This window comes from Coregonus lavaretus (genome assembly GCF_964263955.1).
Source record: "Coregonus lavaretus genome assembly, chromosome: 16".
Taxonomy (NCBI): Eukaryota; Metazoa; Chordata; class Actinopteri; order Salmoniformes; family Salmonidae; genus Coregonus; species Coregonus lavaretus.
The window spans coordinates 37,117,304-37,130,474 of record NC_140003.1 but is presented as its reverse complement, the minus strand read 5'-3'; the positions used below and the strand labels follow the sequence as shown (position 1 = coordinate 37,130,474).

Sequence of the window (13,171 nt, the reverse complement as noted above, 5' to 3'; positions counted from 1 at the left end):
GAGAGAGAGAGAGAGAGAGAGAGAGAGAGAGAGAGAGAGAGAGAGAGAGAGAGGGAGACAGTTACCAACTGGAAATGATTTGTGTCTGTACTGTTATTTTATTAACAGTACTGTATCTATGAGTTAGTATTAATAGTAATAGTATTTCCCAGAGGTATTTACTTGTGAGTGCCACTGTGTGCTCCCCTCCACAGGACACTTGGATGACCGGGTCCTGGATGCCTTCCACCTGCTGAGGGACTCTGTGATTGGCCAGCTGGTCAGGGAATAGACCCAGCCTTCCGTTCCCGCTCTCCCCAAATGTGTAGAGGTCCCCGTCCACTGGAACAAGCCCAAACCAACCACAATAACCCAGCCAAATTACTATATGACAACAGGTTAATGGTATGCATAAGGTTTAGCTCCCCAATTTAAAATAACCATGTGTGTGTTACCTGTGACGAACGCTGAATGGTAGTATCCACAGGACACCCAGGCCACTGGCTGCCCCACCATCACCTCTCTAGGCTCTGAGGTGTAGCTCTCGGCCCCCAGACCGATCTGGCCAACCGAGTTATCACCCCACATGAACAGCCTGCCATCCTCTGCCAACACACATACAACACAGCACACATACTGACAGAGAAGCTAGACCGACCGACAGACAGACCGACAAACACACACACAGTAGACAGGCAGTCTGTCTGTAATCATCCTTACCTGTCAGAGCAGCTGAGGTGTTGCAGCCAGCAGCGAGCATTTTGATTGGTGTGTGGTCAGAGAAGGGATGAATCAGGTGGAAGGTATTTGTGTCATCACAGTGTCCCAAACCAAGCTGCCCCTCCTGGTTACTGCCAGCACCATAAACCCGCCCACTCCCTGAGAAACATGGGCGAAAGCCTCATAAGTCATTGTAACGGCACATATTCATAACATCTTCTCTAGTAATGCAGAGTAAAATAACATGATTCTCATACATGTGCACACTGTTGTGTGGTCTCCCCCACATGCTGCAAACTTCACTTTTTCAGACTTCAACACTAAAGAAAAAACAAACATGTTTTAACGTTACAAAACTTTGCAAAACTTTCACAAAATGTGTGTCGAACATAATCCTTGTACATGATGGACTGACCTTTCACAGCAGTGGGCTTGTTGATGTTGACGTTGCTCTTTGACCCCAGTCCTAGCTGACCCCGGGTATTACTTCCAAACATGAACAGCCTGCCATGGCCTACAGGTAGGAGAAGAGTCAGTAGGTTACACTTATTTTCATAAACTGCTATTAAACATAATTATACAGTTTTTATGTATTTCTTTATTTGTGTCTTTGAACAGGTAAATACTATACATGCCTTGAAGTAAAAAGCATTTTGTTCATAACACTGTCTGATTATAGGTCCATTAATAAAGTGATAATTAACCATATATAATGATTTACAGGCATTTTATAAACAACAAACGAGCTATTTATTGATAGCGTTATACACAGTGCCCCCAAGTCAGCCAATCATATGGGAGAGTGTAGGCTACATTATTGATCACCTGTTACGACAGCAGTGTGATCACCCCCACACGAGATTTCTTCTGGATGGTCATTCTTCAGCCAGAATTTACTGGGCACATTGTCAGCAAACTTGCTCTTCCCAAAGGTGAAGATTGCTCCTGTTTCTGTTAGGGTAAAACATTTTTTTAGACAGGAGAGAAACTATGACATTTCATAGGAGTTTGAGGAAATATCAGGTGCTATAAGGTTGTACTAAATGACTTCACTACTAGGCTTTACAGCAGTAGGTAAATCCTAATGCCAACCGGTTGTCACGTATTTAAGTCGCTACAAGCCAGAAATAGCAACAGGTTAGCTAATGGTCACTACCACACATTACTGTCTGGTGCTAGTATAGCTACTATTTAGCTAAATAACAACCATATGCTTCAAAAAAGTGATTCAGACACTTGACAAGTTTCCTAACCAGGTATATCATCCTCCGTCTGCCCGGTCATCTCTCCCCTGGCGTCCGCTCACCTGTCACATTCCTCGGCAGAAACAACCTGCGGATTCGATTATGCTGAGCTGCGGGGCACCGGTCTATGGCACGTGACTTGACCAGCGTGCGCAACAATTGTGGAATCGGCGGTTCGCCTTCAAAATAAATGTCCCCCATTGAAACATGCAAAGGTGTAATTTTTATTTATTTAACCTTTATTTAACTAGGCAAGTCAGTTAAGAACAAATTCTTATTTACAATGACGGTCTACACCGGCCAAACCCAGACAACGCTGGGCCAATTGTGCGCCGCCCTATGGAACTCAGGCCTACCACTGTTGTGTCATCAGCAAACTTAATGAAGGTGTTGGAGTCGTGCCTGGCCATGCAGTCATGGGTGAACAGGGAGTACAGGAGGGGACTGAGCACGCACCCCTGAGGGGCCCCCGTGTTGAGGATCAGCGTGGCAGATGTGTTGTTACCTACCCTTACCACCTGGAGGCGGCCCGTCAGGAAGTCCAGGATCCAGTTGCAGGGGGAGGTGTTTAGTCCCAGGATCCTTAGCTTAGTGATGAGCTTTGAGGGCACTATGGTGTTGAACGCTGAGCTGTAGTCAATGAATAGCATTCTCACGTAGGTGTTCCTCTTGTCCAGGTGGGAAAGGGCAGTGTGGAGTGCAATAGAGATTGCATCATCTGTGGATCTGTTGGGGCGGTATGTAAATTGGAGTGGGTCTAGGGTTTCTGGGATAATGGTGTTGATGTGAGCCATGACCAGCCTTTCAAAGCACTGGTTATGAATGTTCCAGCCGTGGCTCCTCCTTTTATTCTGCAGAGTACCCTCGGGTGGTTCAGGCGCTTCCTTCCCTCCTTCTCCAGGCAGTTTATGTGGGCACTCCAGGACATGTTTTTTTGGAATGTGACCCCAAGGAACTTGGCTGGAGTGCCTTTCCATACAGTTTAAGGTGCACTTGCTTGGTGCTTTTGGGGTGCCTGGAGTCTTCAGAGGGTTGAGCTTGACCTTCCACAGATTTGCCCAGTTCTCGATCTCTGTTATTCTCTTCTGTAGCTTGTTTCCAGTATGGGCAACGTTTTTGGAGGAGGCCCAGTAACAGAGATCATCTGCCAACTGGGCCACTTGTCCGTCTCTTGGGTGGGGGTAATAAATATCACAGATGTATATTAAAAACAGTAGAGGACTGACGGCAGAGCCTTGGGGTACTCCCGCCACTGGAGAGAACCTGAATGATGTGGCTTCTTCCACCCTCACCGCTTTCTCCCGCTGATTTAAAAAACTGTTTAAAAGAATGATCATCTGAGTGGGGAGTTTCAGGTTCGTATCCGATAGTCTATAGATGAGCCCATTGTGCAACATCTTATCGAACGCCTTTTCAATGTCAAAGAAGACAGCCACCGTCACCTCTTTTTTGTTGAACCCTCTTTGTACAGCTTCAGTCAGCCTCAGGATGTTGTCAGTAGTTGATTTCTTCTTGACAATGAAGACATTTGGGACTGGTAGGGACATCTCAGGGCTTCATGCCCTCTTGTATCCCTCTTCTCCATGTATCTGTCTGGTGAAGGTCAGGTTTGGAAAGGTACAAGGGTGAGGGGGTGGTGGAGTTCTCCTTTATTTATTTTTATTTATTTATCTCAACTTGATTTGATTAAAACAAACTTGAATGGACTTAAAGTGCAGTAAAACCGCTGTTTATGTTGTTAAAATGTCCGCTTCAATTGCAGTGCCTATCAGTGGGAGTAAGATCTCTTCTTCCTGTAACCTATAGGAAATATAGTTGGCATGTAGGTTTCTCACTTATGGATGGCACAAATTGCTATATGTGGGAGGGGAATGGGCAGGGTATACGCAAATTAAATACTGTAGTATTTACTATAGTTAAAAAAGTGTCGTGTTTTTGCGGACTGTAGAGTTTTTGCGGATATTACTGTAGTATTTACTACAGTGTTTTTTTGTGGGGAGGGGGTAATACTGTAGTATTTACTATAGTATTCTACAGTATACTACAACATTCTCTGGTACGTACTACACATGATCGAGGGATACTACAGTGTGTAGTATAGTATTTTACAGTATACTACAGTTTACTATAGAATTCTATAGTAGGTACAGTAGAATTCTATAGTAAACTGCAGTATTTTTTGATGTGGGAAGACACTCACAGAACACAACTGTGAAGGGTTTTCACAAATATTAGCATCGTAGTGCTTATTGCTGGACAGTTGTGTTCTTTAGGTGTCACTGAGTAGGCTGATACCTCATTTCATGGACCCAAGATCCATAGGTAAGGCTGTACATTGTAATATGAATGTTCATAACGCACAAAAGGCTGAATAGTGAGGTGATTTCCCACAGTTAAAGTCCCGCAATAAGAGCTATGAGTATGATGCTAATATTTGTGTCTACTGTGGGAAATTATTCTCTTATATTTTAGATGTGCTGTTAGCTTAGAAAGAATACATTAATGATTAAACATAATAGGTTTGTGCTGTACTGATATAGACTGTTTAACATAACAAGCTGTGATTAATGTGGGGAACTATTAGGGGGTAGGCTGAGATAAGACTTGTGTCTCACATACACAAACACAGCCTCTTTGTTAGAACGCTCAAGGACATGTGTTCTGCTACAAAGATGTCTGAGGTTGCTGACTCTCTAGACAAGTTGCAAAACAACTAAACACCTGGCAACAGTGAAGCGCCAAGGGGATGGGACCAGCCTGTGTGCCAACGATAGGCTGAGTAAGTCTAAACCACGCTCAGTCTCTACTCTGATAGGCCAGCAGGGAGCGGGAACTATCTCTGTCAGAGTATTTAAAGAAGAACTTATAACAATGGACCAGTTCTCTGACTGCCCTGTGTGGTATTTCAGTGGACCCGTATATACGAACATCATATTTACCATTGAAGTGTTTTGCATTAATTAAAATACTAGTCTATTATAGAAGACGTGTATTGACCACTTTTTGTTCCAATACCAGATTTGAATTGACGCAACTTAACACTACTCTTCATAATTGTCATTTGTGGGTGTCACCGAGTAGGCTGATACCGCATTTCGGCAGGTAGCTTAGCGGTTAAGAGCGTTGTGCCAGTAACCGAAAGGTCGCTGGTTCTAATCCCCGAGCCGACTAGGTGAAAAATCTGTCGATGTGCCCTTGAGCAAGGCACTTAGCCCTAATTGCTCCTGTAAGTCGCTTTGGATAAGAGCGTCTGCTAAATGACTAAAATGTAAATGTAAATTTCATGGACCCAAGATCCATAGGTAAGGCTGTACATTGCAATATAAGTATACTCCCAATGCAATTCTGAAGTCTATACATCCACAGTGCGACTTCAACATTTTATTGGGTGTGTCAAATTAACTAATTATTGTCTTTTGTTAATTTATATAACATTCCAACCTTGTTTAGCATTTTCTAGTCCAATTGTGGCATGATTCCACTATTTTCACCCATTTGCATCAATTTCAAAGGGGACTTTTATTTTGAAGACGAACCGCCGATTCCACTATAGTTGCTCGCGCTGACGTGAATGTGCAAACGCCGTGAAGGAGGAGTGCCGTCACATCGAAGAGTAATCTGCGCCATTCGGAAAGAAACATTATTTCTGCAAAATATAAACGTTAGCAAATATTCGTTTGCAGAAATCAACCTACCATTCCACGTGCGATATTTTGGTGAGACGAAACCCCACCCACTCTACTCAGAGTTGATGCAGGCAACAACACACGCATGCTGTTTTCACTTTTTTCATGAAACTTTATTTTCTTTCAGATATCAATTCATACAATTATAGTATTTTAAGCTGTCATGACAACCAAAATACTTGCCATAAAGAATTCAGTGTTCTGTGGACTGAAGACTCTACAAAGCATCCATGCGAGGAATTTTAGGTAAGAGAATGAGTCAGAAACGTTGGCTAGCTAGCACGTGGATTAATTGGCAAAGTGTCAAAAGTGAGCTCAGTTGTCAAGCAAAGTAGTACAGTACAAGCTATTTCCATCGTTTGGCATTCAGAGTGCAACACTGTATTTGTTGTCGTGTTTTTGAGACTTGTAATGCACATTTTAAAATACTTCTCATTTGAATGGGGAGTCTATTTTTATCCTCTTGTCATTTGCAGCATTGGAGCACTAGCTCTGGGTCCGGTCAACCTCAAGGGTCGCAGTTTTCTGACTTTAAAAGACTTCAGCTCAGATGAGATCAAACATCTTCTATGGGTGTCAGGTGACCTAAAGCACAGGATCAAACATGAAAAACAGGTACAGTAAGGATGAATGTCACTAACAGAAGTTTTCATTTCAAATGGAAGATGTATATAGCACCACTGATCGAGTTCAAGTGAGATAACTGTCACTTCTATTTTCAGTACCTTCCTCTTCTTCAAGGGAAGTCGATTGCCATGATATTTGAGAAGAGGAGCACCAGAACTAGAATGTCCACAGAAACAGGTGTGAGAACATTTGTGTCAGGGTTTGGTCTATCTACGCTTTTGGAGTAGAGAAATACCAAAACAGCCACTGTGGTGGCCGAACAACGATGCTGATATGCTGTGTTGATAAGAAATCCGCTGACACTGTACTTTGATTATAAAGGTTTATTATATCAAAAGATTTCAGGGTCAATTTACAGATTTCTGCAGAATCTGGAGAACAACTAACCCAATCTCAAATATGATTATTCTCCCCGTCCTTTGTTGAAAACCTGGTATATATCCTTTGTAACATAAGATGGGTGTTTAGAATAGACCAATCCCTGGCTTCCACGTATCCAAGTCTCCTCTGTTTCAGGGGGCCCCTATAGTAATGCTTTCCAGATGTTTCAGCAAGGCAAAGTAAAGTTCATCTAACACACCATTTGCAAATGCCAGCCAAAATTATAAACTGTTCAGATACTACACCACACCACTCATGTTGGGTCATGCAATCACTTAGGGAGTGGTTCAATTAAAAGTAATTACAAAGTCTCTTACATCATTGTGGATATTTAAGATACAGGAAACACAAGTTCCCACATAGCTTTTTTGCTGTGAGGGGGTGGGGGTTGATGCATTGGAAAGTTCAGTTGCACTCATTCATGGGATCACAAAGCTGAATGGGTCAGGAGTCGGGACTAATACAGGACACAATGGAACTGCTGAAAAGACAAACTCTCCCTCCATTTGTGGCAATGTAACTCAGTTTCACTCACATTTTAGTCATTTAGCAGACGCTCTTATCCAGAGTGACTTACATGAGCAATTAGGGTTAAGTGCCTTGCTCAAGGGCACATCGACAGATTTTTCACCTAGTCGGCTCGGGGATTAGAACCAGCGACCTTTCAGTTACTGGCACAACGCTCTTAACCACTAAGCTACCTGCCGCCCACTCACGTCTCCCTACTTTATCGCTCCACTATTTCCTCTTGCCATCCTCACATTTTTATCTCAACCACAGAGTTTTCCCCCATTTGTCTGTTTTGTAAAGAGATACATTGCATTGCAGATAGAAATGCATGATGAATGGACACAGCTGTCTTCCATGTGGAATATGCTATTTATTTCTATCAGCAATAGTAACATTTTGTGCATTTGAATAAGCCCCTGTTATAATGTGTTCCTCCTGCAGGTTTTGCTCTGCTGGGAGGACACCCCTGCTTCCTCACGTCTCAGGACATCCACCTGGGAGTGAACGAGAGCAGCACAGACACAGCCAGGTCAGTCAGCCAGGGCCACAGCAATAGCCAACTTTTTGCTCCTTGACTACACCAGGTTATCATCACCATTGGAATCTAACTTTATAGTGTGTGTGCAGGGTTCTCTCTGGGCTGTCAGACATAGTCCTGGCACGGGTGTGCAGCCATAGTACTCTGGAGGAGCTGGTGAAGGATGCCTCCATCCCCATCATCAATGGCCTGTCTGACCTCTACCACCCCATCCAGATCCTCGCTGACTTCCTCACCCTGCAGGTACTGAAGCCTAACTGCAAATAGTTCTAAGTATCAGATATAGACAGGAGAGGTCTTTAAGGACACTCCTGACCTGTAAAACGACCTATATCTAAAACTGACCCTAACCTTAACCAAACCCTTAAAGGCCCAGTGCAGTCAAAAACGCGATTTTCCTGTGTTTTATATACAGTACCAGTCAAAAGTTTGGACACACCTACTCATTGTAAATAAGAATGTATTCTTAACTGACTTGCCTAGTTAAATAAAGGTTAAATAAAATAAATACATAAATAAAAATTCAAGGGTTTTTCTTTATTTTTACTATTTTCTACATTGTAGAATAATAGTGAAGACATCAAAACTATGAAATAACACATATGGAATCATGTAGTAACCAATAAATATTCTTCAAAGTATCCACACTTTGCCTTGATGACAGCTTTGCACACTCTTGTCATTCTCTCAACCAGCTTCATGAGGAATGCTTTTCCATCAGTCTTGAAGGAGTTCCCACATATGCTGAGCACTTGTTGGCTGCTTTTCATTCACTCTGCGGTCCAACTCATCCCAAACCATCTCTATTGGGTTGAGGTCGGGTGATTGTAGAGGCCAGGTCATCTGATGCAGCACTCCATCACTCTCCTTGGTCAAATAGCCCTTACACAGCCTGGAGGTGTGTTTTGGGTTGTTGTCCTGTTGAAAAACAAATTATAGGCCCACTAAGGGCAAACCAGATAGGATGGCGTATCACTGCAGGATGCTGTGGTAGTCATGCTGGTTAAGTGTGCCTTGAATTCTAAATAAATCACAGTGTCACCAATAAAGCACCATCACACCACCTCCTCCATGCTTCACGGTGGGAACCACACATGCGGAGATCATCCGTTCACCTACTCTGCGTCTCACAAAGACACAGCGGTTGGAACCAAAAATCTCAAATTTGGACTAATCAGACCAAAGGACAGATTTCCACCGGTCTAATGTCCATTGCGCGTGTTTCTTGGCCCAAGTGAGTCTCTTCTTATTGGTGTCCTTTAGTAGTGGTTTCTTTGCAGCAATAAGACCATGAAGGCCTGATTCACACAGTCTCCTCTGAACAGTTGATGTTGAGCTGTGTCTGTTACTTGAACTCTGTGAACCATTTCTTTGGGCTGCAATCTGAGGAGCAGTTAACTCTAATGAACTTATCCTCTGCAGCAGAGGTAAGTCTGGGTCTTCCTTTCCTGTGGCGTTGCGCATGAGAGCCAGTTTCATCATAGCGCTTGATGGTTTTTGCGACTGCACTTGAAGACACTTTCAAAGTTCTTGAAATTTTCCGGATTGACTGACCTTCATGTCTTAAAGTAATGATGGACTGTCGTTTCTCTTTGCTTATTTGAGCTGTTCTTGCCATAATATGGACTTGGTCTTTTACCAAATAGGGCTATCTTCTGTATACCCCCCTACCTTGTCACAACACAACTGATTGGTGCAAACGTATTAAGAAGGAAATAAATTCCACATATTAACTTTTAAGAAGGCACACCTGTTAATTGAAAAAAAGAGTCAGATCCTTAAGAGGTTAATTGTTACCCAGAAATGATTTGATATTGAGATAAAAACGTCTGCATTGGACCTTTAACCCTAACCTAATTTTAACCAATTCTGAAATGTAAATGCCGACATAGACTGAACCAGATTCAAAATGGCGCCGCTCTGTGTTTTGCAGGAGCATTATGGCTCGTTGAGTGGGCTGACTGTGAGCTGGATCGGAGATGGAAACAACGTCCTGCACTCCTTCATGATGACCGCAGCCAAACTGGGCGTCCATCTTAGAGTCGCCACGCCCAAGGTCTGACCATGCACGTACACATTCTCCCCCACTTCACCAGTTTTACTATACCTCCCCTACATCGCTCCTTTTCCTTTCCCTTCTTTATCTATTCATTTATTTGTAGTCGCCAAGCCACTGTGTTTTGTGGCTCTCTGTAGCTTCACTCTCAGACGTTATGACCTGTATAGTATTGGTAGTTGAGCTCTAACTAACCCCATCACTCTGCCCTGCCTGCCTCTCAGGGTTATGATCCAGACAGCAGCATCATTCAGGAGGCACAGAGACTCTCCAAACAGGTGAGAATTTCTAGACTAATGGCGTCGGACTCTTTATTAGGATTGTATTACCTGGTTATTGTTATGCTGATCGATACTAATGGTGTCAATACCAATAGCACAATGTCCTTCATTTTGTGTCTGCTGTGTGTCAGCATGGGACCCAGTTGCTCCTGACATCTGACCCAGTGGAGGCAGCTCGAGGCAGTAACGTCCTGGTGACAGACACCTGGGTCAGCATGGGCCAGGAGGAGGAGAAGAAACAGAGGATCAAGGACTTCCACGGCTACCAGATCACCATGCAGGTACATACAACAGTAGACTCATATAGTGAATAAATTGATGAGTATTCTCTTGCTGAATACTAACCCTCCCCCAGGCAGCCCCTACCTCTAACCCCTTCATGTATGTGCCTAGGGGTTAGGGGTAGATTTGGAATGAATCAAATAATCATGTCTCCCTGTTCTGTCCACCCCAGACAGGAAGTGTGGCGAAGCCAGACTGGACCTTCCTTCACTGTCTCCCACGGAAACAGGAAGAGGTGGACGACCAGGTGTTCTACTCCCCTCGCTCACTCGTCTTCCTTGAGGCTGAGAACAGGAAGTGGACCATCATGGTAAGCTGAGCTGCATACAGTAAAAATATGTAGTTAAATGTGGACTAATAGTAGTATTTGAATGAAGTTAAAGTTGCCTTTTTAGGAACTCAGTCGGGGTCTCAACTTACTGTTGAGTTAGAATAGTTGTGGTCCTCTGTAGCTCAATTGGTAGAGCATGGCGCTTGTAACGCCAGGGTAGTGGGTTCGATCCCCGGGACCACCCATACGTAAAAATGTATGCGCACATGACTGTAAGTCGCTTTGGATAAAAGCGTCTGCTAAATGGCATATTATTATATTAATAGTAGAATACACAAGGTGCAATTTCTAAATGTGGTTGTGCATCAGCAGTTTTTATCTTGTTATGTCAGTCACTCAATAAGTCCATGTCAGCTAAACATTTTTTGATTGGTAAGTTAGTCTAGCCAGCTGTCTAAACTTGTTGTAATCATGGTTGAATTACTGACCGGGGGGGCCCCATTGATTTTATTAGTCAGTCTCACTCAGATATCATATTAAAAACTGCAAACATTTCTCTCTGCCCCATGGAAAAATGTGTAGAATTGCAGCAAACTTGCTTTAAGACTGCAATATTTTCTCTATGTCTTATGTGTAGAATTGCAGGAAATTAACTCCAAAAAAATTTACATCTCCGCTGTCAAGAGCAGGGCTGTTAAAAACATTTGCTCACAAGGTAGGGGGTCCCACCAACAATAAATAACTTGGGGCCCCCAAAAGGCTACGGTCGGCTCTGACTGCATGTGTGGATATGGATGTGGGTACACAGACCCACCAGCCACTGCGGCCTCATGATGAGTTCAGATTTTTTTGTGGCCCCCACCCCCATCAAAGTTGCCCATCCCTGGTTGAAATGGACTGAGTGTTATCTTTAGGAGGGATTCTAAGAATACCCCTCTTACTTTCCCTTCTTTTATTTGTGCCTCATGCTCTCTTTATTTATCTTTCTTTCTTCATTGCTCTCCATCTCTCCAGGGTCTGATGGTCTCTCTGCTGACCAACTACTCCCCCCACATCCCCATGCCCAGGTTCTAACGCTATCCCTACATGCCAAAGGCATCCTAAGTTTACAGTTTTGTAATACTACAAAACAGCACTAGGTAAAGTACTTGATTGACTTTGTAGTCTGCCAGGTACATTGGAGCCAGTTTTAAAAGTGCAAACTCTAAGCCAAATCAAGTGCATTTAAAATGCGTATAAGTATTTTACAAATGTATTTGAACCAGGTCTGAATCTGAGAGAATAAAAGCTTGTTTCTTTGGATTGGACATGTGATTTGTAAACACAATTCTAGTTTGTTTAAGATGTTATGGAATTGATTTTGGGGGTACAAACAAATAAATACAAGTGCCTCAATGAACATGCTTCCTCTGTCCTTATAATACTACTTTCTTAGTTTACCAACAACTGCAAATTTGACCAGGTCTTTGGGGGGGAAATCCTTGCATTCCATGTGGTGCACCACAGAGATAGCTAGCACGTGCACCTAACGTTACTATGCTCAGATTTTGCTGTGAATATTCTATTTAACCTCGCACATACGGGTTGCATCCAAATAAACAGAATTACAATGTCATGCACGGATAAAGTTGGTAGAATGTAGGGCATAACTTGTTTGTGAGAAATTTAGCAGACTACACACCATTTGCAACAGAAGTCATGTCTACACTTGACACTTACATGCGACTTCTGCTATCAGAATTCGAAGCTCGCTTTGAAAAGACTGGTCTAGAAGCACAAAAGTCGCTTTGTGGTCTGATTGTGTTTAGATCTGGCTGACCACTTCAGGAGGTGGTCAGGGATGCATTGTGTGTGGATTTCTCCACAGTCTGGACGCAATCAGGCTACCAAAAGCGCATACAGTGGGCGACGTCATCAGCACTCCTCCCACAAGTCTCCAGAAAACATGTTTGTTATTTGTATTTTGAAATACGTTCCTAGCGATTGGGGAATGTGTTTTCTGGCCTCAAATGCTAGCTAATAATTAGAACAACTATTTTTTGTGCTTATAAGATAGCATATATACCTTGTTATTAGCTTGTACCTATAATTAATTGTTGATCAGTTAGGTAGCATGTTAACTAACTACCAATACACTGCTTAAAACTATAATTGTTCAGAATGTGTAGGTTTTCTAGTTAATAAGAAAAGAAATAAAATGTAATTGTTCAATGTGTAATTGTTCAATAATTCAATGTGTTGTGTTTAAAAATAAAAATATCTGATCATATAAAATGTGTTGTGTTTATATTACTTTTACAAATAAAAATATGATAATAAACATCTAAACTAACAAATGTCAAATCATAATTGTCGCCGAGATGGCCAGTCAATTTGAGTAACGTTATTGTGTGTTCAACGTAATGACGCACTCTGACGTTATCACGTAATGACGGCATCACGCAATGACATCACAACGTCATTTAGCAACAATCGACCTGCCTCAAGTAACTTCCCCTGAAAATTAGTTGGCAACATTGGACGGTTACCACTTTGGCTCCGGATAATAACGACCTGGGGGTTCGTGACGTTTATGAATGCAGTTGCGGAAAGAGCG

At 42.7% G+C, this 13,171-nt stretch overlaps 2 protein-coding genes across 2 annotated transcripts in view; one reads left to right on the top strand and one right to left on the bottom strand.

The window, feature by feature from the left end:
- The window catches only part of LOC311143832 (uncharacterized protein), a 51,921-nt gene extending 49,879 nt beyond the window's left edge, over positions 1-2,042 (bottom strand). The window contains 7 exon segments of the mRNA XM_084179714.1: positions 163-321; positions 435-584; positions 700-858; positions 957-1,019; positions 1,115-1,213; positions 1,525-1,650; positions 1,953-2,042. Of these exon segments, the coding sequence (XP_084035840.1) occupies positions 163-321; positions 435-584; positions 700-858; positions 957-1,019; positions 1,115-1,213; positions 1,525-1,650; positions 1,953-1,983 (787 nt within the window). The 5' untranslated portion in view covers positions 1,984-2,042.
- A 3,485-nt stretch (positions 2,043-5,527) lies between these two features.
- Positions 5,528-12,845, top strand: otc (ornithine transcarbamylase). The gene is made up of 11 exons (XM_084179118.1): positions 5,528-5,659; positions 5,757-5,875; positions 6,106-6,244; positions 6,352-6,433; positions 7,589-7,676; positions 7,775-7,928; positions 9,619-9,741; positions 9,966-10,019; positions 10,154-10,303; positions 10,477-10,614; positions 11,590-12,845. The coding sequence occupies exons 2-11, from the start codon at positions 5,793-5,795 to the stop codon at positions 11,647-11,649; spliced, it is 1,071 nt and encodes a 356-aa protein (XP_084035244.1). The 5' UTR covers positions 5,528-5,659; positions 5,757-5,792; the 3' UTR covers positions 11,650-12,845.
- Positions 12,846-13,171: the final 326 nt, after the last annotated feature.